General features: G+C 38.6%; 1 protein-coding gene across 1 annotated transcript in view; it reads right to left on the bottom strand.

Annotated features, from left to right (window-relative positions):
• Window positions 1-20,975, bottom strand: part of LOC139473810 (multidrug resistance-associated protein 1-like) — a 45,514-nt gene extending 24,539 nt beyond the window's left edge. Inside the window, exons 1-7 of the mRNA XM_071256570.1 lie at window positions 20,874-20,975; window positions 11,565-11,741; window positions 10,391-10,522; window positions 8,123-8,251; window positions 7,551-7,667; window positions 5,570-5,625; window positions 4,451-4,591 (exon numbers count right to left, since the gene is read on the bottom strand). Of these exons, the coding sequence (XP_071112671.1) occupies window positions 4,451-4,591; window positions 5,570-5,625; window positions 7,551-7,667; window positions 8,123-8,251; window positions 10,391-10,522; window positions 11,565-11,741; window positions 20,874-20,975 (854 nt within the window). The remainder of the gene's footprint in view (window positions 1-4,450; window positions 4,592-5,569; window positions 5,626-7,550; window positions 7,668-8,122; window positions 8,252-10,390; window positions 10,523-11,564; window positions 11,742-20,873) is intronic.
• Window positions 20,976-26,241: the final 5,266 nt, after the last annotated feature.

Genomic DNA, 26,241 nt, shown 5'->3' with positions numbered 1-26,241 from the left:
TAAAATGATGATAAACTTAGAAAATATTTGTGTGTTGTCATGCATGTATGAAACGACCTATAACCTGGGGTAATCACCTAACACCTGTCCCAAGGTGATGACCTCACATCGTCCCCTGCATTCTCCCAGGTGCAAATGTCACCAATTTGGGGGTGGTCTCAAAATATTTCTGTTGTTATACTCAAATGACATGTGCGTTGATGGGTAGCAATTAAGGAAATGTACTGCATTATATTTGTTGGAAAAATCATGGAACATTTAAAAGCTATGAAATGTGATGGGTATTGGAAGGTTGTGGTTTTTGAATCAAGAAGTATCTGTTGTTCTACAGATGGTTTCTTTTTGTAGACGAATATGAATCTGTTTTATCACCCAGAGGTATGATAACTGGTTCAACAAGGCTGATGTCTAGCAAAGACTGCATTTGTCCTCCCTTTGAAATGTGTGAGTTTGAATGTTGTGTTATGTTTTGCCACAAGCCCTTCACAGTTACCCAAGAGGCACAATAGGTTTGAGCTCACAATGTCTGACTGGCATACTTAACACTACGTGACTGTGTTGTGCCGCAAGCACGTATGTCTTGTACTTAACTAGTTTCTTATTCAGCTGAATTTACTCCATGATGGTCTGAAGTCGGCAATGTCATATATTCCTGTATACACAGCCTTCAGACTACTCATTGTTGGCGCAACAGTATCTGATTCCAGGCCATTATATTAACTTGCGTTATCCATGACAATGACACTGGCGTTGTTTAAAATGGGCAACAGCTGATGTTCCAACCAGTCTATGAACACATCACCTCCAATCATTTTCTTTTTCCTTGAAAACTAGCACACGTTTATCAATGAGCCCCAGATCACGGGTTGCGGCATGCAAAGCAATGACATGATAACCTTTCCCAGGTGGTACCATGGGTGCTTTTTGTCCATCTGCCGATAGCCACATGTTGTCAGTGGAATGATTCATCAAAGTAAATGATCTGGAAACCATGCAAAGAATGGTGTGGAGATAATGTGACCACACCGACAGGATGGAATATTTTCTCCTGAAAACTGCTCGGTCATCGCCACGCGCAGTGTATCGAAATCGGCAATAATTAGTGCAGTCAGGGAAACATTAATTGTATTTTTAATTTCCTTCTGAATTTTACAACAACGGGGGTACCTTCTGCTCTTAAAGCTTGTACACTATACCTTTTTAGGTCCCGTTTTTTTTTTTGTGACAATTCTTAAACGTTATCATTCTATTTATCAATCCGTAGACTTGATGGTATGAATTGAAAACTCCATAGCTTGGGCATTTCGGTAAATCGCTCTATCTAAACAAATAAGTTACCCCCTTTCTCTAAAGTGTAAAGAACTTTCCTAATACAGACTTGGCTATGCAAATGTAATGTAACATGCATCATGGGAGCAGTGTTGACAAAACAAACGCCGCATCATTTTGTTATGTTAGAACAATATTTCCTCTCGTCCGTTTCAGACTGCCATCGGAGGCACAGGTGCCCCAGTCGTCTAAGGCGCCACGATTCGCTGTGCAGAGTTGCGTCCCTTGGGCACGCCAGAAACCTATGATTGTGGGTTTGAATCCTGGTTCGCCCCAATTATGTTTCTAGGTTTGTCAGCACCAAACCGTGCTCGTGTGTTTCACCGAAGTGGTAAACGTCTGAGACCTGCATCACTTCGGGCTTTCCTCCCACATTAAGCTGACACACCGCGAGATAACTGGAATACAGTTAAAAGCGGCGTTAAACCCAACTCACTCACTCACTCACTCAGACTGCCGTCATTGGAATTATGATAAATGTGAACAAACTGTTTTCGTTCAATTTTTTTTCCTGTAAACTTCACGATAGGACTCCTTGTGACTGAAATACTTCCAATCACTGGTAGAACAATCGGTAGTTACTCTATATTACAATAGCAACAGCCTGTGAATTTCTTTTATCCTTTTTTGACGTCAAAATGTTTTTCTAGCATTTCCGACAGTCCTTTAATAAAGTGATGCATCAGGACATATCAAGTCAACTTCACTGCACATGCTGGAAACAATGACACACAAAACAAGACAATGTAAATACTGCTCTGAATTATAACCTTAACCAAAGCCAGGACTCCTCCTCAGGAAGGTATATACTAGGTTATGATAAATGCATTGATATTTTTTAGAAAGAATTTTGATATTTTCACAGTATGTATCAAAAGAATTTCCCAGGACCATCTGAAATAAGTCCATTGTAGGATGTTCTCCTATGTCAGTAATCTTTGTGCCATATTTAAGAGAAAGTATGACACAAAATTACACATTTAATAAATATCTCATATGTTACCTTGATGTTTGGCATAAATGCAATTGACATGTCACGTGGGAGGCTTTGTTAATATTCGTGTAAACATAAAATTCCATACCTTTAGACGTAAATATGCTTAAGAAAATGACAAGGCTATAAACATATTTTACGAAAACCTGAAAGCTGACCTTCACCTTGGACTAATCTTAAACAAAACGTTTCAAAACAATATCCCATTGTGTACAAGGTATGTACCAAGTTTAGTGATGAATGCATCAATAGTTTTGTCATGACCTTGACTTTTGACCTTTTCATGGAAAGATACTATATATATGCCATGATATCTGGTTAATAGTTGTTCGAGTGCTTTCAAAGCTACTTCAACCAAGATGAGATATTTTTCTCCTGTACCAGTGAATGGATCATGGCACAGATTAGGGCTGTGACGAGTCCAAATTTACCACCCGGGTATACCCACCCGATTACCCGACCCTACCCGGGTACCTATACTGCAGGTCTCAGGAGATGTCTCAAAATGTCAGATTGGGAACATTTTTAGCATAGCCCTGTCAAAACGTATTTAGATTCCTGTATTAAACAATCTGGTCATTCATACACTTAAGTTGAATTAAGTTATATCTTTATTCAATCATATGAAAATCCGAATGAATGGGGGCAGAGTTAGAAAGAAATGCAAACATTAATGACTTGTAGTGGATTCATAGAGTTCTATATAATTTTTGTCATTAAACAATATATCACATGACTAACCATGGGTCTGGGCTTTCCTGTGGGAACCCGGTTCCTACTCAGTACCCACCCGACCCAGATACCCGGATACCCGGATACCCAAATTACCAGCCCCAGCACAGCCCTACTCTAATTGTTCAGGCACTCCGTTGTCACAAGCTTGCTGGCAACTGTTTGTGTTATTTGATATAGTAACCTTACATCAGCAGGGTCTGCACCACTTATTTCATACTACTCATCACATGGGTCTGACTAGAAGGGTCACGGAAAGGTGAAATGGGTTTTAATGTTGTTAATCACGATTATTTCACTCATGAAATCACTTCTATAGGGCTTCGGTCCTGCCCCACACTGAAGGACATGTAACACATGTGGTGTCTCCTTGGGAAAGTGACTTTGTTTGAAATGGGCCTCTGTTCACCCAGCAGTGAATGGGTACCCGGTAGGATTAGATGGTTATGTGGTTGTTAACCTTCTGGTACTCCCCGGGGAGCTGAGAATAAATGTTGAGTGCACACTTCTCCATTGAGCATGCTTATGCAAGGAGTATAGTGCCATAAAAATTGACTATTCCACTTCTTCTTCTTCCTGTTATCAGGTCACATGCATGCATGTCTGAGGCTGGATACAAGTCTGGATTTATGTCAGTTTCATAATACCAGCCCACTGAGATATACCATGCTGCAAGGGGGCGGAGGTGGCTCAGTCGTCTAAGGCGCTGCGATTTGCTGTGCAGAGTTGTGTCCCTTGGGCACGCCAGAAACCTATGATTGTGGGTTTGAATCCAGGTTCGCCCCGATTATGTTTCTAGATTTGTCAGCACCATACCCGTGCTGAGTACATGCCTGAGACCTGCATCACTTCGGGCCTTCCTCCCACATTAAGCTGACACGCCATGATATAAATGGAATACTGTTAAAAGCGGGTTAAACCCAACTCTCTCACCAAGCTGCAATTTAACATGGATGTCCCACTCAGACACAGTATACTGACTCCAAGCTAGCTGGTTTCTGTTGTATCTGAAATGCCGAGCACCCGGCAGGGTAACAACAAGTACCATATTTTTTCATTTATCATGGGTCATGGAAAGAACTTTGTGTTCATATAACTTCCAGCCCGTAAAGATCCATGTTAGAATAAGTCTTCAACAACCCATGCTTGCCGTAAAAGGCGACGATGCTTGTCTTAAGAGGCGACTAACAGGATCGGGTGGTCAGGCTTGCCGACTTGGTTGATGCATGTCATCGATCCCAATTGAGTGGATCGATGCTCATGATGTTAATCACTGGATTGTCTGGTCCAGACTCGATCATTTACAGACCGCCGTCATATAGCTGGAATATTGCTGAGTGCAGCGTTAAACAACAAACCAACTAACAACTAATCATATAACTTCCCATAGCTCACCTTTTTGTTGCTTTAAAATTTTCATTCACCTGATGCCAGTTGGGAAGGAAAGGTTCCATCAGTCTTGCACATGCAGCATCCGGATGTATGTTGTACACATCCTTCTCCTTTATAGGGGTCTTGTAGCCATTAATAACCAGCCTGTAACAAACAAATACACTTTTTTGGCATCCCTTTCCTTCAAATATCACTTAATGATTGAGATAGAGTGTGGAAGCTGTACGCCATTGACCAATGAGTAATATTGAGAGGAAAATAACACAAATATTATCAAGACTGCAACCAAGTTTATATAACAGTAATTAGCCTTTTGTGGCCTGCACAAAATAAATGCAAAATGGTATATTATAAATAAATATGATTTCACATGTCTCAGATTAAACTCTCAAACTACTTGTGATTGTTCAAACAAAATAAATCACTATCATTATCTGGTAATATATATATTTTTCTAAAAAAAATTAAAAAGTATTTTATTAATAAGAATTATTTTTATGAATATTTCAGAGAACAATTTGCAAGAGCTTTGTTGAGATGAGAATTATTTTGCTTTTATTAAGGAATATTTTCTTTAAAATAATTTTCTAATACATGTATATACAAAATGTTTGGCAGTGTGTTATGACACACAAGATATGGCTATTACGATAGACAGACAACCTTGTTTTTGTCCACTGATACAAAACACTTGATAAGAAGGATGGAGCAAAGAACAGGACAAACAGATGGTGCAGAAGGTGGTCAGGCTCGCTGACTTGGTTGAAGCATGTCATCAGTCCCAACTGAGTGGATAGATGCTCATGATATTGATCACTGGATTTTCTGGTCCAGACTCGATTATTTACACACTGCCGTCATATAGCTGGAATATTGCTGAGTGCAGTGTAAAACAACCAACCAACCAGCAGAAGTGACACATAGCTACCCATCTCGCTGTCCACTGATACAAATCTGTGGACAAGAAGGATGGGACAAACAGATGTGGTAGGAGGGTGACACATTGCTTCCCAGCTGACCGTCCACTGATACAAATCTTCGGACAAGAAAGTTGGGTTTAAGGGTTTAGACAGAAGGGACGGACAAACAGATAGTGCAGAAGGGTGTCACACTGCTACCAACCTAGCTGTCCACTCATACAGCACTCTTGACAAGAAGGAGGCGTCCACCTCTGGAGACTGGAACACAAGAAAGAAGTAAACTATAATCACATGCAGGAGGTCCTCGCAAACCTGTCACCATCCCACTAGGCACCGCCTTCTGTAGCCATGTTACTTCATCCTCAGATTACATATTCAATCAATGTTTCAATGCAATGACTATCAAAATACATGCCCTGAGGGTGTGTGTTACTTCTTACTGTATCAGGAAAACATGGCATTCTGTCATTGTTGGGGGACAGAATGTGCTGATGTGTCAATGCCTAATAACCCAGGGCCCACTTGCACAAAGTGATCTTAGTGCTAAGATGATCTTAACTCCCATACTTTAACATAGGCTTACAATAGTCTTAGCGCTAAGATCGTTTTGTGCAAGTTGGCCCAGGATACTTACTTTAAGCCTCAAACAATCCTATGTCTCTTTACTCCGATTAAATGTCACCTATCTTTGGCAAATGACTGTCAGGTGGTTGTTTCAAAATGAACATTCTTTGCCATGTCCATGATATGATTAGGAGAAAAATCTATTCCGTTTTATATTTTGAAGGGGTTTAACATTGATTAAATACCAGTAAATGTCTTTAAGAATCTGAATGCAGTGGTTGCGATATGAAGCAGCCCTAAAATCAGTAGTACTAGTGGATATCACTCATTTACCACTTTAAAAATAGTAAAATTAACCAGTTAACTTAGACCATCCTTCCATGCCATGGTAGAATTGTGGTTTGAGGCATGACCATACTGTATGTATTGAAAGCAAAATAACAATCTCATTAAAATCAAATTTAAGTTCTCAATGCCGCTAAACAAAGATCTTAGGACATTCCATTAAGGGGCACATCAGAACGACCTTTCGCGATTTTTGACCGACCACTGAAAAGACTAACAAAAAGTCGACATCAGTCTATAAGAAAGCAGCTTTATCAAGCTTTACGGCACATGTTGTATCCTGGCGACTTCCATTTCAGACTACACTTGAAAAATATGTTGGCAGAGATCTCGGTTACAATTTTGAAAAATGAACAAACAAACATTACGGAATGTCTAATATATGGTTGCGATTGTATGGCATGTACTGTGCAACGCCTCCTCTATTCAATTGTTTATCCCACACATAGATGATAATTTTGATGGAATCAGTCGTAGGGGTCGTAACTCTTGTTCGGAATACCCCGTGTTGACGTTTTCGAGGTTGCATGATTAGAAAACACATTCCGACTGTCACTTTCATGATATGGTGAGCGACGCTTTGATTGTTCAGATGAAAGGTCGTGCTGACATGACCTGTAATGGGATGTCCTCAGATCTTTGTTCAGCGATACCAAGAACTAAGAAATGAATTTAATGAGATTGGCAAATAACACTATGTAAACAAATATTGAAATAACACAATCCCCTAATTGTCACATTTAAGAGTAATTCCTAAAATACCATTAGGCATAGGCATTTTGTGTAATAGAAACCTATTGTAGGTGTATGGTGATGTTCTGTGCTAGGAACAACCTACATAAATACTTTGTTGTTGGGGGCACGGGTGGCCCAGTCGTCTAAGGCGCCACGATTCGCTTACAGAGTTGCGTCCCTTGGGCACGCCAGAAACCTATGATTGTGGGTTCAAATCCTGGTTCGCCCCGATTATGTTTGTCGGTTTGTCAGCACCATACCCGTGCTCATGGGTTTCACCGAAGTGGTAAACGTCTGAGATCTGCATCACTTCGGGCTTTCCTCTTACATTAAGCTGACACGCCATGATATAACTGGATACTGTTAAAAGCGGCGTTGAACCCAACTCACTCACTCACTTTGTTGTTACCTGGTCAATCATGATATAAAATGCATTCCTTGACCTTGTGGGGAGATAGTACAGTGTACTCATTGAGTTTTATGAATGTTGCTTCAGCAATTCAGAGAATTCATTTTCAAGAATGTCAAGAGTATCTTACTGTTGATATGTAAGTTTTACTCCTCTTCTCTGCAAATGAGTGTAGAACTAGTTGTACTATGATGAGTAAATAGTAGCAGTAGAACAAGGCACACTTCAGGATATCTGTTGAACATGTCTGAAATGAGTACAGAAGTAGTTGTTTTAGTATATATAGTTGCAATAGAACTGGGGGCACTGCAAGATGTCTGTTTTGATACGTCTGAAATATGTATAAAAGTAGTTGTACTGTCAGTACTATGGAGAGTAGTAGTCGAACAGGCCAAACTGTAGGATGCCTGGTGAACATGTATGAAACAATGAAAATATTAAACAGCTATTGTAACACAAAATGAATCTGCAATGTTCCATTGAATTTCAAACTTATAGTACATAATTTACCGGTACCTCAAATGAAACCTGTAGGGCATCTTTAGGCTATTTATATCTGGCATGTAGAACCACCTTTATGTAGACAAAAATATTGTTTATAAAACTAACGCTACCTTGCTTATCAGCCCATAATTAGTTAGTAATAATATAAACCAACAACATTTAATTAGTTAGCCCTTGTCAGAAAAGCTCAGTGCCTGCCTTTTGTATGATGATGTGGTAGAAGGGGATAATTCCGGCGAGGACCAGGAACAGCCAGAGGAAGAACAGCACGCCTGAAGTGATGAAGCCCTTCTTCCTCTCCAGCATAGATAGGCCACAGGACAACACCTACAGCCAACAGCACAGCAATGTCAGCAGTCATGTACATCCTGGGTATAACATTCACAGTGTTTATGTGTATGAGCAATGGACTTCCAAAGGAAATACTTCTATTCTTGATTACCGTATTCGACGTAATGAGCGCCTCGCTCTAATAAGCGCCCACAGAGATATTTCTTTATATATTGGCTTGTGAACAATCCCAATCAGCACCCCTTCCGATTGATCAATGTACAAAAGACTTATTCATTTGTGTATAATACGCACTCGTGTGTTTTTTGCATCCTTAATTATGGGCAATTAAGTTCTGGAAAAATATATATGTCGCATATTAACATTTCAGGCTGTCAGCATAAACCACAAATTTTATCTTTCAACTTTTTTCACCAAAATATTATTCCAATAAGAGCCCCCTATTTCTAATTTTGAGAGCGCCCTAGGTGTTTATTACATTGAATATGGTGTATCACATTTTCTTAGTGAGGTGTGTTTAACAACTAAAATAGTTTACACCAGTCAAACTTATTTCTTACAGACAAGATGTCCATTTTGTGAAAGTGAAATTGAATAGCATTTTGAGGAAATTAATCTCGAATAAACCACAACCATTGTTGGTCAGCTCCATTACCACAATTTGGTTATAAACAGATTGGCACAGAAATATCAGCTAGTTAATGAGGTAAAGGGCCATCCAAGGTCTGGAGGTCCTTGTGTGATGCTAGCATGCGAAGATTACAACCTGCTTCACTTGGTTTAGGGACAATCCTACAATCCTACAAGCACGACCCGTGAAGATCCAGGGTAGAAAAGGACTTCAGCAACCCATGCTTGCCGTAAAAGGCGACTATGCTTGTTGTAAAAGGCGACTAACGGGATTGGGTGGTCAGGCTCGCTGACTTGGTTGATGCATGTCATCGATCCCAATTGCGTGGATTGATGCACATGATATGAATCACTGGATTTTCTGTTCCAGACTCGATCATTTACAGACCGCCGTCATATAGCAGGAATATTGCTGAGTGCGGCGTTAAACAACAAACAAACCAACCAACCTACCTACAAGCACAATCACCTGTCTGAAGGAGAACTGAATGCCCCACAGACAACTGTCATCATGGACATTGAGAAGTCGACTCAATGCAACAGGATAAGCAGGGTAATCAAGCAACCTATATGCTGTCAGTTCCTTGCAGTGTCTGTTTGACAAAACGTTGAGAGTATGGAGGAAGATCCACCTGGCAGATGAGATCAGGTTCTTGTTGCATGTCACAGAACATTCGTCCCAGAGTCCCCTTTGGTGGAGGATCAATCATGATGTGGTTGGCCATTCCATGACTGAACGCTGAGTGGTCACTATGCAGGGGAATTGGGTGACAGGTAAATGGCTTCAAATTCTGAATCCGATCATTGTACCATATCATGTATATTTATAAGCACTCACTGGCTACCAGACCAGGACCCACTTGCACAAAGCGATCTTAGCGCTAAGATGATCGTAACTCCCATACTTTAACATAGGCTTACAATAGTCTTATTGCTAAGATCGCTTTGTGCAAGTGGGCCCCGGAAGACAATGCGAGACCACACTGTTCACAACAGGTAACTTTCAGTTTTTCCAACAGAATGCCTTCACAACCATCCCTTGGCCTGCATCTGTCATATATATCCTGGGGCGTAAAAGCAGGACCCACTCGTAGCCAATATATAGGAACTGTCACACGCATTGCACTGAGAATGGCAAACCTACCCTAGAAGTGCATCAGACATCTCACTGGAGGTATGAGGAGGAGGGTTGAGGCAGTCATCTAGGCACGTGGCGGCTTTACATGTTATTGACAGTCTCATCATAGGACTCACAGGAAGTCATGTTGGGGGCATAAAAATAATTTCTAACAACTGACACCCTGGTCACACACCTGTTTTGTCAATAATACACTCAATGAAATGTCCACCATTATTAGAATACCACTTTATATAATGTCATAATTGTTGTCCGAAATAATCGACAAAGAATTACTCTCTCAGGAAACAGCATCATGTCTAATTTCTCAGTGTCTCAGATTTGGGGCCAGTGCACAGATTTTCAAACTTCTTGGTGGAAAAGGCAGATGGGCGTTTAACTCTTTTCCAGGTGTATATTTTACTTACCAATGTGAAGAAGAGGATGATAGGTGAGATGACATCAGCAGTTAAATAGGAAGGAGACTGGTTGTCATGGTGATGGCTGAAAACTTGTATCATGTTCACAAGAGTGGTCATCATCAACAGACAAGATGTGAACTACAAGAGAATAATAAGCATGATAAAAAGACATGAACAATAAACAGATTCAGCTTTTATCTCACCTTACATAATAATATTAGCTTGTGATTGGTTAACGAGCAGGCAATTATTTTCTAAGAAGCCTGCTCATATTGCCCGATTGTGTACCCTACTGAGAAATCAATCGGAACACACCTCAGGTAACTTGCTTATCTTGCATAGGTATTGTTGAGCTGAAATAAACCAATGTTTATCCGAATGCATTGGGTAAAAAAAAGTAACCGGTTTGTTTGCGTCATCTGCGAGCTGTCAAATATGTAATTCCTTTATTATTGTGGTGCCTTTGCCAAATGATGTTTGTTTGTTTGTGTGTTTTGTCAGCAATAGTCCAGCTATATGACAGTGATCTGTAAATAAAATCGAGTCTGAACCAGACATTCAAGTGATTGATAGCATGAGCATTGATCCAAACAATTGAGATATGATGACATGCATCTGTGAAGTCAGCGAGCCTGTCTGGCGCTCGGCATTAAGGAACTAAAACAAGGACTGGTCGTCTCGGAGTCAGTACACTGTGTCTGAGTGGGGTAGTCATGTTAAACTGCGGCATGGTATTTCAGTGAGCTACATCACAGTCCAGACTAGTACAAGCAGCCACACACAAACACATACACACACACATGCATGCACATCGCTATATAAGTGAAATAATCTTGGATGCAACGTTAAACCCCATTTCATCTCGCCTCAAATCAAGCCTGTTATTGCCTCTAAAATAAGTGTAATGTCATGTTATACCCGAACTCGGAAGTATTATAATACTATGAATATCACTAAGTACATCACTAATCACTAAGGCATAATACCTTTACTGTGAATATCATTCAGTACCAAGTCTTTATTAAAATGGTAAATAATGAATTTTTTATAGAGATCAGTCAAATACATAAATCATCTTATTGTTATAAGAGAAACAATTTGTACTCAATAGATGTGCTTTCATTATAGAAAAGTGAATAAAAAGGTAATGGCATTTGTGAATTTGTGTTACAAAACATACCAGCTTGGCTATGAATAAAAGGCTTAATTTGACGACATCATCAGTTTGTGATGTGAGGTAGAACACATAAAGTGGTGACAGCAGCCACAGCCATCCACATGGGACCCACACAAGGAGTGTTTCCTGGAAGCAGCTGGTCAACTCTGGCCAAGTGTTGTACCATGTTAGGTTTGTATCCTGGAACAGAAAAACATTTAATGAGACGACAGGTGGACTTGTGTTCTTTATCAAGGCTTGGGAAAATAGACATGTATTTATCTAGAACAATTCAGAGCCACTTATTCGGCAGCAAAAAGTCCCAAATTGGTATTGATTGATTGATGATTGAGTATGGTTTTACGCCGCTTTTAGCAATATTCCAGCATTATCACGGCAGGGGACACGAGAAATGGGCTTCACACATTGTACCCATGTCGGGATTGAACCTGGGTCTTTGGCTTGACGAGCAAATGCTTCAACCACTAGGCTACCCGACCGCCCCCAAATTGGTATTCAAAATATTCCAGATTCATGTTAATATACAAATGTAGTCATAACTAATGTTCTGGCTTTGTAGAGACCAAACTGACTTCACTGATAACGTATTTCACAGATAACTGGTGACTAAAGCCACACTTTTTTAATTTATATTTTACAGATTTATTCCAGCTTTTCCACACAAGGTTGGTCGAAATGAAAATAAGAATAAATAGCTATGCCAATTGCTTATTTACATGAAAGTCATTCTGCCGGGGAGTTAAAACTGCAGACAGCTTCTTGAATCACTGATAGAGATATAGACATGGAATTGATATATAATATTTTATTTTTTATATGAGGGTCTATGTTACAAGTGGGAGATATTATAAAAGTAAATATATTTATGTTTCCTTTTTTTCTTTTCAAGCTGCTTTTCAGTTGGGGCAGAGAGCCTGTGAAACAAAAAATATAAAATGTGTGGCCTAAAAGATGCTTTAATGCTTAGTTTTACATTACTGCATAGAATACAATGTTAAAACACGATTATGTTTTCCTAATGTGTCTGACAAGTGCAATAAGTTAACAATCCTTTGAGGAATGCCTATTGAAGGATGCATGCATATTGAGTTTGGTTTTACATAACAATCAAGTCTGTGCATTAATGTGCATACCTTATTCGACACAATAAGCGCCCAGGGCGCTCTCCAAATTAGAAATAGGGGGCTCTTATTAGAATATTATTTTAGTGGAAAAAAACAGCTAGTTGAAAGATAAATTTCGTGGTTTATGCTCACAGCCTGAAATGTTTATGAACGACAGATATATTTTTCCAGAATTTAATTGCCCATAATTAAGTGTGCATATAACACACGGGTGCGTATTATACGCAAATATATAAGTCTTGTGTACAATGATAAATCGGAAGGGGTGCTAATTAGGATTGTTCTCTGGCCAATATATTAGCAAATATCGCCGTGGGTGCTTATTAGAGCGGGGCGCTTATTACGTCATTGACTACATGCAGATGTAGCGGCCATAAATTTCTGAGTCCCGTGATGGGATTCGAACCACGGACCTTCTGATCCGAGGTCGGACGCCTTGTCCACATGACCAAAGAGGTTAACCCCGTCAGCAAGCTGACAAGGTAAGGATGTCATCTGTGGGATGACTCCACACCCTGCTACACAGACTACAAAACACAGACAACTTGAAAATATATACATAAAGTATGCTTCAAAAATAGGTGTGACCCGTGAAGATCCAGGGTAGAATAGGTCCTCAGCAACCCATACCGTAACAGGCGACTAACAAGATCGGGTGGTGAGACACGCTGACTTGGTTGATGCATGTCATCGTTCCCAATGGTGTAGATCGATGCTCATGATATGAATCACTGGATTGTCTGGTCCAGACTAGATTATTTACAGACCGCCCTCATATAGCTTGAATATTGCTGAGTGCGGCGTTAAACAACAAACCAAACAAAACATTTGGTGTTGCACTCTGGATCGATGTATGAAAGTGATGTCAGTGTGAGGTACTTGGGTAAAAGGGGCACGGGTGGCCCAGTCGTCTAAGGCGCCGCGATTCGCTGTGCAGAGTTGTGTCCCTTGGGCACGCCGGAAACCTATGGTTGTGGGTTCGAATCCCAGTTCGCCCCCATTATGTTTCTAGGTTTGTCAGCACCATACCCGTGCTCGTGGGTTTCATCGAAGTGGTAAACGTCTGAGACCTGCATCACTTCGGGCTTTCCTTTGCTTTAAATTGGTCATAATTTTTATTCATAAAAGAACTTGTTTGGAGAGGATGCAAAAAAATCAATTGGATCCCATATTTGTTTTCGAATTATTTTCCAAAATACATCCCTAGCTCATCTTTCGCTGTAATAAATAGGAGGCCATTGATGTTCCTGGCTTTTGTCATTGAAATACATGTGTATTTTATGAGAATAAAAGGCAATACATGGGTTCACTTTCAATACTGCTTATTGTATTCAAGCCATTACCACAAATACAATTGTAGATGTAGATGACTTTGGAACAGCCTTTCATATAAATAAGCGAACTGAATATATTTTCCCAACAGATTGTTATCAATTCTTTGGTAGGTTATTCCAGTCAATATGAAATGCCCAAAAATGAATAAGTTACTGCCTTTTTCCAATTACTTTTGAGTTAACATATACACTTATTGTATTGACAAAATATCTATAAGCATACACTATACAGTGATTTTTAAATATATATTATGTACAGTCAAATTGCATTTATGTATACACATGTATATTTCAAAACAAGATAACCAATTATTATGTTTATATACATGTAACAACAGAACCAAACTAAAATGTTTAGGTACATACCATATATGCTCTACATTGAGTGAGTGAGTATGGTTTTAGCAATATTCCAGCAATATCATGGCGGAGGACACCAGAAATGGGCTTCACACATTGTACCCATGTCAGGAATCGAGCCTGGGTCTTCGGCGTGACAAGCAAATGCTTATATATTCTACTACATATTCTAACACAAAGTGACAAAGTCCCAGGTTCTGACTGTAAAGAAATTTTGACCATTGCAATAAAACGTTATAAACGCTATTGCGATACTATGCCATTATCATTTAAATTGTAAGGATATATGGCTATACAATCCAGTTTAGCAAGCGGTCAGATGTTACAAATATTTTATTTGGGATAATACTTCCTTAGTAAAGTACAAATTCTAATACTTTCATAATTTATAATGACATTGTATATTCATAGCTTTCGGCCATGGGAGCAGTGCCAATTTACACTGGTCAGAGGGGTACACAAAGTATGTGATCAAGACTACCAGTTGTCGGACTTTCATTTTTGTGGAAGCCTCGGTGACTGAGTGTGTGCTAGTGATTGGTACCTCACACTGAGAGTGTGGGTTCGAATCCCGGATGGGACTTAACCCAAGAAAGTACTAGACTTTGTACTTTACTAAGGAAGTGTTATCCCAAATATAACATTTGTTACGTAATGAGAAATCTTAGTTCCTCTACCATGCTACAATATAGATTTCCCTGTATTGTTGAACGTGATGACAAAGCTTGCCTAGCTGTAGGTTCAACACACTGCTTGAGACTTGGAAGGGAGTTTAGACAGGTATTGTTAGGGCCTAGCCCAGGTATTAAAGCATTTGCTCGTCAGCCTGTAGGCCCGGGTTTGATTCCTCACATGAGTACAATGTTTGAAGCCCATTTCTGGCATCCCCTGTCGCAATATTGCTGGAATATTGCTGAAGGCGCGGAAAATACACCCTGCTCACTCTGATTATTGTCTAATATAAATTATGAACGTTTTCACGAAAATGAAACGTCCTTGCAAATATCAACAGAAACTACTGAGTGTTAGAGACTTTCGAGTTGCTGTGCAGTAGGGGGTACTTATGTAGTTGGGGTGACAAGCTCTTGATATCTCAAGATGACAGACTCCTTACACCTTCCAGAGACCCTTGTAAACTATTGTTCAAATTTGCTAAATACCTGTCTTTCTAATCACATGGTAAGTGTGAAAGTATATTACATCATAACTTTATGCAACATCTGTTAGAGCTTGTATTTAGTATCTTGTTCATGTTTGCAAACCATGGTTTGATTTGCCAGGCTTGATGTAGTTGTATGGACATTAGCATACGTGAGAGTCTCAACGACCAAACAGTGTTCCAAATGATGCAGGTCAAAGGCTAAGACAGAGTGTGATCACACATTATGTCTGTTAATTTACACTGACTTGTACACATGAAGGGCCTTGAAATCCATATGCATATCTCTATAAGCACACTACATGTATTAACTGGTGTGTAATACTTCATTTCCACACATTTTCCTTAGGACCAGCTCGATGTTGGATAAAAATCTTATTTCCTGTAGTTTAGGGATCAGGGGGATGATGGCCCTGAGAGTTTGCCATGCGACAAAATCAACTTACTTGATTTCTCAATACTTTATATAGTAACTAAACTGAACAGATTCATTTTCATTCATATGTTGTGAGGAGTCAATACTCAATAAATACAACCAGTCTCTCAACAAGGCAGGGTTTTATCATCGCCTACAATGGTGGTAATTTCATCTAGTGCAGTGCATAGTATCGATTAGCAGATTTGATCTCTGAAAACTCTACAAATGATTTTCAACAAGTAAATAAACTTCAGTTGATAAACATTCTGTAAAAGCAGGGCAAAACACAACAAGAATGCATGACGAAAGAGGACTTGAAACTAGGAAATTTAACAATTTCACAATTAAGCGTTGGTTGTTTTTGGTGTGCCTCAAAACTTTAAAGAATTAAGTTTCTAATCTGACATCAAACTTTTGAACTTGTCCCTTGCAGTCTATGAATTCCACACTCACGCATTAAGCACCACGCGTTTCCCAGTTATTCCTTATTTTGTTAGTAATATAAATGCAGGAATCAGCAGTTGTGTGATAGCTAGTACACAGACTCGGGTTCATGTGCATATTGTGACACACATTGTGAACCTGAGGGGGCACAGGTGTCCCAGTCATCTAAGGCGTCACGATTCGCTGTGTAGAGTTGCGTCCCTTGGGCATGGCAGAAACCCGGTTTGCCCCAATTATGTTTCTAGGTTTGTCAGCAGCTTACCCCTGCTCATGGGTTTCACCGAAATGGTAACGTCTGAGACCTGCATCACATCGGGCTTTCCTCCCACATTAAGCTGACACACCGTAATATAAGTGGAATACTGTTAAAAGTGGTGTTAAACCAAACTCACTCACTCACTGTTAACCTGAATGAGAGGGAACGGTTTGCCTTGATCTAATCTGGTTGCACACCTTACTGAAACAGTACTACCATGATGAATGTACCTGTGGTTTATCTGACATAAAACCATAATCTTGATCCTTCATTAGAGTTCTAGTATATTGTTAGGTACCAGCATCATAGTTATCTCCCTTTACCATGTGCTTGTTAGCTACCCATCACTGTACTATGTCTAATGAAATTTTTAAAAGAAGTTTAAGTATGCAACGATAATTTTTTTCACCCTTCTGGGTCCAGGTTCAAGTGTCCGTGACACATAACAACACATCCGTTGTTGCAGATGGTTCTGAGCCATTCTGAATGTACATTATAAACAAGTAAAACTGATTAAATTATGGGTCATTATGCAAATTTATTGAGAAGTTATATATCCTATGGAAGCCTTTAAGGGCCATTTGTTTTTTTCTATTTTTCTTGAAATTTCAAGATACTTAGTTGAAATTTCAAGATACATACAAAGTTGAAATTTATAGATAATCATCTTGAAATTTCAAGATAATCATCTTATAATCTCATCTCATGATAAAATAAATAATGAAAAAAAAATGGCCCTAAAAGACTTCCATAATATCCAGTACAACAAGGTTTAAAAATCACTTGAATCTGGGAATAGAATCAACAGATTCTCATGTTTTCTTAATTACTGATTAATGATTTCACAACAACTACTGTTAGTTGTACTGTGTATACTCCTTGGCATTTGGGGGCAGAATCACTTCCCAGTTTAGTCCACTAGTCCTTATAATGATAACATACAGCAAAACCCTTAAAAAGGGCAAATTTCTTCTAGTCGTTATGATACCTTAACTATTCAGGCATTTTTCAAAGGACGATAGGACTAGTTCCAATTTCTAACGCTGCTCCCCAGTTAGTAACCCAACCATCATTGTGACAGGAGCAACTATTTATTTTGAGGATAGGTGACCTGGATCGTGACCTGTCATAAGACTGGGCTGATACTAAGCGAGGTAGATTGTCATGAGGTCAGCCACATGTTTGCTTGGTCCAGATAAATATGTTGCCAGGATAGAGCTGGAACATGATAGATGTGGCATAAAACAACATTCACTCATGCCCTTTGGCTACTGTCTATACCAGACTTGTGTGGGATCTGGATTAAACAGTAGTCTGGATTAGACAAAAATCCAATTCTAGCAAAGCATTAAATCCCTTGGTATCTCAGGTGGTGGCCATATTAGGGATAAGCATTCAAATAAATATGTTATTACAAGGTTTATATATACACTTGGAGACCTAAATATAACAACTAATTAGCATTTCCCATTATAACACTAGTCAATCTAGCAGACAAATTTTTAATATTTTATATCTTTTAAGTGGCATTTTTGAAACTTAGGTATCAATGAAGAAAGGAGTTGATTTGCAGATTTCAACTTCTTGCTTGATAAATGTACTCGTGAGTGAGTTGGGGTTAACGCCGCTTTTAACAGTATGCCAGTTATATCACGGTGTGTCATCTTAATGTGGGAGGAAAGCCCAAAGTGATGCAGGTCTCAGATGTTTACCACTTCGATGGAACAGTGAACTTACATTTGTTCGATAATAGTTACTAGGTATATACCACTTCAACACTGCTGTTTTCTGTAAAAATATCTGAATACACACAAGAAAAAATGGATTGTCTACAAAATGTGTAGTTTTTAGTAGGGAGCACTTATTTAAATTACTTACAGCTTGGTCTAGTTAGTTAGAGTGCTATGTCAAGTACATGTATTTATGATTTGTATAAGATTAAGTACTATTTCAACAGATAGATTGATTGAGATGGTTTAGTACATGGAGCAAAGTTTTAATGAATATGATTTCACACTCAGGTAAACAATGCAATAATATTTTTTCTAAATAATGATTTGACAGTATGAATCTGTATACTTTATTAAAAAAACATTACAAAGGTTTTTGACAATTTATAGTTGAGCCATGATAATTCATAAAAAAAACTCTCTAAGTTCATTTTGTGCCCCAGATATAACTGTAAATAAAGACCCTAATTCCAAAAGTAACACCTAAATACTTATTTTCATTGTTGTAACATTTCAAAACAGAAACACTAAGTTGCATACCTGAGCTGTGAGTTACTACTCATATATTGACTCTACCCAACTCATGCTCAAGATATGCTCTGATTTTTCTGTCACCCCATTTTACCGTAATTTGTTTGGGGGCCAATGGGTCTGAATCTCAGATGTTCCCTAATAGTGATCTTGGTCTGTCACTCTGACATCTATGTGATCAGGAGACACTGCAACTATCAACTTACCCCATCCAGGAATTCTTAAATAGAGAGGAATTTATCTATGTACTCACAGAGGCTGACAATATGATCAAAATATGATCAAATGTGATGGGAAATATCAGTTAAAATTTCATATCATCAATGGTTCTTTGTGGACAACAAGACCAACACAAGGATGATGAAACTATTATACTAAATACTGGTAGTTTTACATTTCTGAAATGAATTCATTGTTATAATACCTCTAAATTAAAAAAATCAAATTAATAAACAATGCTTTTGTCCAAATTTGCCTGACAGGAGTGCTGAGTTTGGAATCCAAGTTAACTCTAGACAAGAATACAGACATATATGTACACACCAGCTCACACCATGAGAGTGAACTTTAGGTGACTCTACATAGTAATTTCCACAGTGACTATTTATTCAGCACCATACATCTCTGTGTGATCTGCAATACATTTAAACCAAGGCTATCGTCACCTTCATTTCCTTGTACAAGTCATCTGCCAAGTGTTATCAGCATGGGTTGTCTGGTGAAATACATAGAAAATCTCACCCAAATGTCTTTTGATACCAATGAGTGAGTGAGGTGAGATTTATAGTCACATCGGCAGTATTTCAGCCATATTGTGACTAGTTCAAGTTGTACAGGAATAAGACATAAATATAGACTATAAAATCTGTCGACTAATGACAGTAAAATCACTAGACTATCACAGATATAGATTTAAAACTAGCATGTTACCATAAACAGGTGACTATTCTAAACAATACATTATAACACTGGGCTAGAGATCACCAGCAATCAAAGATAGGCAACCATACTTAGGACCACGGGGACTTACGATACATCCCATGCAGGATTTACACCATCCCTCTGGCTCCTGGTGATTGTCAGGGAGTTCAAGCCAAACCATTTAAAACCAACAAGTATTGTACGATTAAAATCACAAAGAGATGAAAAATACTTTGAATGAAATAGGTCTTATGATAGGTTTTCACTTTTGATATCAAATATATATCACCACAAGTTGGTGAACATTATTGACAAGTGTTGATATTACTCATATCAAAAGACACTTGGGTGAGATTCTATGTAACATCCACCATCATTTTCCCAACTTTTTTTCAGTTTGTAAACAGCAATAACCAATGTCTTGAATGTACAAAATACAGGTAACCAGCTTCAGTGGCAGAGAGATTAGTTGTGTCATTTGATTGTGACATCATGGTAACCGATGACATCATGATGGTCTGCAGAGCACTGAGATGCAATTTCATCCTCCACACAATATCTCCTGTGGAGGCCTAGTGAGTATTGGATGATAAACATATTTGTCAACATACCCTGATAATTATGGGGCATATATCTTGAAGTTGTGATTAGTTAGACACTGTTGGCTAGTCACTATAATTAAGGTGATCACCAACTGCCAGACTGCCAAAGATTTGATATTTGAGGGGGATCTGGGATTTTGTCCAAAAAAATCAATTGTCCCCCAAAATGCTTGAAAAAATAATTATGCTTCAGACTGTTGGCGAAAAAAGACATTGTTTGCCATAAAAATGACGTTGCAAGACACAATTCTAGATCAGCCTGTTACATATAGTTCTCTCAATATGCAGTTGCAAAAAAATGTGTGGAACATTGGTTGTGATGGGCATGTAGTAATCCTTAAATGACATTTAAACTTTAATTTTGACATCACCATAACAGCCATGGCATTTATCAATATGGCGCACATAATTCAATGAAGAAAGCTGAACCTACCCACAAAGGCTGTCCATGACAGAATCCTTCCATCCTTGTGTGTGATCCCCACGCACTGGCAACCTCTCTACCAGCTCTGTACAACACAGCACACATGGACATTCACATGGGCAAATGAAGGGGAGGCAACTGCAGAAGGCAGGATAATAAAAATAAGGTGCAGATTATATTCTGTTGTAGGTATGACCTGAGTGATAGCTTATCCCTATCCTTGTGTCAACAGGGATTTCCATAATGTGGTGTAATGTGAGGGCCTTCTGTCACATGTCTTGCCCATGCTGGTAGTTCCTAGACAGGTAATACAATGAAATAGGTGGACATCGGGAAACGGACAGGTGATTTAACATACCGGTATAGATGTTAGCCAAAGTGATTATAACTGTAATCCTACTATAAAGTAGGATTATTTGATTATTTTCAATGTCTGTCAATGATAAGGATTTGTAGTACTGACATTGAAGCTGTCAATTCATTGAGGCTTACAGTCAATTATAAGGACTTCTATTACTGACACTGAGGCTGTCAGTGATAAGGATTTGCAATACTGATATTGATTTTGTGAATCATAAGGACTTGTACTAATGACATTGCGGCTGTGAATCATAAGGACTTGTAGTACTGACATTAAGGCTGTGAATCATAAGGACTTGTATTACTGACATTAAGGCTTTGAATGATAAGGACTTGTAGTACTGAAATTAAGGCTGTGAATCATAAGGACTTGTGGTACTGACATTTAGGGTGTCAATTATAAGGACTTGTACTACTTTAAGGTAGTGAATGATAAGGACTTGTAGTACTGACATTTAGGCTGTGAATCATAAGGACTTGTGGTACTGACATTGCAGTTGTGAATCATAAGAACTTGTGGTACTGACATTGCAGCTGTGAATGATAAGGACTTGTAGTACTGACATTAAGGCTGTGAATGATAAGGACTTGTAGTACTGACAGTGAATCATTAGGACTTGTGGTACTGACATGAAGGCTGTGAATCATAAGGACTTGTAGTACTGACTGTGAATCATAAGTACTTGTGGTACTGACATTAAGGCTGTGAATGTTAAGGACTTGTAGTACTGAAATTAAGGCTGTGAATCATAAATTCTTAAAGTGCTGACATTGAGGCTGTGTGTCATAAGGACTTGTGGTATTGACATTGAGGCTTTGAATGTTAAGGACTTGTAGTACTGACATTGCAGCTGTGAATGATAAGGACTTGTAGTACTGACATTGCAGCTGTGAATGATAAGGACTTGTGGTACTGACATTAAGGCTGTGAATCATAAGGACTTGTAGTTCAAACATTAAGGCTGTGAATCATAAAGACTTGAAGTGCTGACATTGAGGCTGTGAATCATAAAGACTTGAAGTGCTGACATTGAGGCTGTGTGTCATAAGGACTTGTGGTATTGACATTGAGGCTTTGAATGTTAAGGACTTGTAGTACTGACATTGCAGCTGTGAATGATAAGGACTTGTAGTACTGACATTGCAGCTGTGAATGATAAGGACTTGTGGTACTGACATTAAGGCTGTGAATCATAAGGACTTGTAGTTCAAACATTAAGGCTGTGAATCATAAAGACTTGAAGTGCTGACATTGAGGCTGTGAATCATAAAGACTTGAAGTGCTGACATTGAGGCTGTGAAAGATAAGGACTTGTAGTACTGACATTAAGGCTCTGAATCATAAGGACTTGTGGTACTGACATTGAGGCTATGAATCATAAGGACTTGAAGTGCTGACATTAAGGCTGTGAATCATAAGGACTTGTGGTACTGACATTAAGGCTGTGAATGATAAGGACTTGTGGTACTGACATTGAGGCTGCCATCTCGATGGGTAGAAATCCCAAATACAAAGCTGTCCTGGTTGTTGTTGTCGTCAACCTATGTTGGAGAAGGTCTGACGGGGACTGCAGATCTGGTTAGTCTCTGATATCATGAATTGTCCTGGGCTCCATTTGAATTCAATCTCATTAAATTAAGATCTTAATTCTTGCTATGCGAAACAAAGATCTGGTAACATCCTTTTATGGGTCAAGTCAGAACAATCTTTCATCCAACCAATCAGAGTCTCGCTTACCGGATCAGGAAAGTTACTGTCGGAATCTGTTTTATAATCATGTAAGCTCAAAATGTTTAACACAGGGTATTCTGTCGAACAGTAACGGCTGTACGTCTGATTCTGTCAACATCATCATTTATCTCTCACTTCAAAGGGATATAAACATTTGAACGAAAGAGACATTGCATAGCCTGTGGGAAGGACTGCCATACAATCTCGACCATAATTTCGACATTCCAGAATGTTCATTGTTCAGTACTAAAATTTTTAATCGAGATCTATGTCAACATTTATTTCAAGCGTAGTCTGGAATGGATGTCATCAGTTTGTAACTAGTGCTGTATAGCTCAAGAAAGCTGGTTTCTGATTGGCTAATGTTGACTTCTTATTAGTCATTCAGTTGGTCAGTCAAAGTTTGCAAAAGGTCACTCTTACATGGCCCATAATGGGATGTCCCCAGATCTTTGTTTAGCTGCAGCAAGAACTAAGATCTGATTTTCTTTAGATTGATTTGAATTTTACTTTTTATTTTGTGGATTCCGGGTATATATTTTAAAATGAGATAACTATATTTCTGACTAAATGTTAGCCCACTACAAGATGCAGAGGATGAGGGTGAAATGGATGAGGGCCACACAGGACATAGATGTTCTCTCGACAATGCACCCTTTTGCGTGTAGATGTTATTGCGCTCAGAAATTATCCAATAACTAAAATAGCACTTATATAATTTGCATTTGGGACTACCTGTTTATGTTCCTATTCGAGATAAAGAAATCTGTACTGCTGTTGTGAATGCTTTGCTCGATTGGTTCTAGAATGATGCACACTGACTTGCGAAAGAGTTCAACGGATGTGACCTCTTATGGAGGGCTTGTCAGAGGTATAGAAATTGAGTTAAGAGATCTGAGTTAAATGAAATTGCAGCTTCATCAATCACCTTCAGAGGAGAAGAGGCACTTTGAGCCCCACCACCTACAACATGCATGCAAGATTTTATTCAATTTAAAAAAGACAAATGGCCAAGTTATGGCGATTAATGGTTGCCATATTCAAAGTCAGGTTCAAATCTCTTCAACAAATTCAGGTGTCATCATTTGAGAGGACAAACGTGCAAAGCTTCAGTTTCATTGATCCAGGGGTTTCAGAGAAGACATTTACATGGTTTTCCATCAACATGAGCTAAACCATGTTCATATTTCAAGAAAAACACACATTTGAGTAACAGCATAACAATTTATTTGCTAAAAATCAGTACTCAATATTATAAAAAAAATATACAAACAATTCATCTATGACAAGAAGATCACTGCCATAAAATCTGTTGCGCATGATCAAAGACAGAACAAAAAACATTCTTGGGGTATATAACTAAATATGAAATGCCTCTATTTACATGTAACAACAAACCAATGTACGTGCTAAGTAACTATCATGCACAGACACTCTCCATGTTAGAAATCTCAAGTATCAAAGTCTAGATTTATCTTGCATAACTGAATACCATCCCATGACATCGTCAACACACAGGAATTTGATGGTGAGACAACCTAAATCTAGACCCTCAATCCCCATCCTGTGAGGACAACCTAAATCTAGACCCTAAATCCCAACCCTGTGAAGACAACCTAAATCTAGACCCTAAATCCCAACCCTGTGAAGACAACCTAAATCTAGACCCTAAATCCCAATCCTGTGAAGACAACCTAAATGTGGACTTGAAGTCATCTCCCCGTAAAGTCAAGACAACCAAAATATGGACCCAAATTAAGTTACCATCCTATGAAAACAACTAAATCCAGTCCCTCCATCATCAAATGTAAAAATCTGATGTTTTCTTGGATAAATAGTTCAAAATGACATCCTAACAGTGTAACCATTTTATATGTAAAAAGCAACTGAATTTACTAAATCTGGTTAACCATACATTTCAACAAAGGCCTGCCAGTACCTCAGTTTCAATATTTTCGAAGATCTGCTCGAAGGTGTGATATCCAGCATACTTTGTCAACCTTCATCTCCACACCACACAGACATACTCAACAGAACAAAGGAAACAACATTATATCACAACTGATTAAAAAACACTAAAAGAAAACTATGACATACTGTAAAAGCATAATTATGCATGTGAAATTACGAGACAGAAAATCAGATCATTTTCAAACATCAACATGTATATAACGAATTATACGAGAAGAAGAGGCTTTTTTCAAGAAGATCCTTTAACGATTGCACCACTGAGATTCTTTGTTAACATATACTACTTTGCCTTCCTCTAGTTTTATAATTCCCAGTACCAGGACTCGAATTAACTGTATAAAACATGCACCAGTGCAACCTATTAGTGAAAAATGCAACCTTATAGTAATGTCTGCATGCACCAAGTCCATGTATGTCTGACAGTAATTAACCCCAACTTGTCCACTCCATACTACATAACTAATTCCTGTGTTATGTGTAATTCATGACAATTGAGTCATCAGACAACTGATATTATATGTAAGGATAACATTTATGGATGAACAACTTCTTTATTACAAGAGCGACATTTCGGTGTAGGTTCTAACACTGTTATCAAGTAAGTGATCACTTGCTTGATAACGGTGTTAAAACCTTCACTCAAACCCGAACTTGTCCACTCCATACTACATAACTAATTCCTGTGTTATGTGTAATACATGACAATTGAGTCATCAGACAACTGATATTATAAGTAAGGATAACATTTATAGATGAACAACTTCTTTATTACAAGAGCGACATTTCGGTGTAGGTTCTAACACTGTTATAAAGTAAGTGATCACTTGCTTGATAACGGTGTTAGAACCTACACTCAAACGTTGCTCTAAATTGTAATAAAACAGTAGCTCATCCATAAATCTTGTCCTTACTTAGTACTCCAACTTCTAAATGCCTATCAAAGAAACTGATATTATACTTTTTTAGACAAGTTTATGTTTTCACTTTATGGGACCAGGGTGCAACCTGGTACTGTCTGGTGCAACTAGCCTTTCATTTCAACATGTATCTGGTGCAAGTTAAATCAAATTCTTAAATCAAGCCATGAATACCAGAATGATGGCATTCAAAAACTTCCCACCCCGTGTTAAACTTGTTTCATATCTACAAGTGAGGAATACTGTTAGTATGTTCATTTCCGAGTTATTCCGATTGTTGGAAATACGAAGGTTTGCGAATGTCAGGCCGGAAGTAGCATGGTCGGGAAATCCCAAAAAGATGTCAGCCCGCATGTGTTGTGAGTCCCAGTGTATCGTCAGGCATAATACAGCCTCT

This window comes from Haliotis cracherodii, unplaced genomic scaffold, assembly GCF_022045235.1.
Source record: "Haliotis cracherodii isolate W230 unplaced genomic scaffold, xgHalCrac1.p SCAF_3, whole genome shotgun sequence".
Classification (NCBI taxonomy): Eukaryota; Metazoa; Mollusca; class Gastropoda; order Lepetellida; family Haliotidae; genus Haliotis; species Haliotis cracherodii.
Note: the sequence above shows the minus strand (reverse complement) of the source record. Positions and strands in the feature narration are given on the sequence as shown.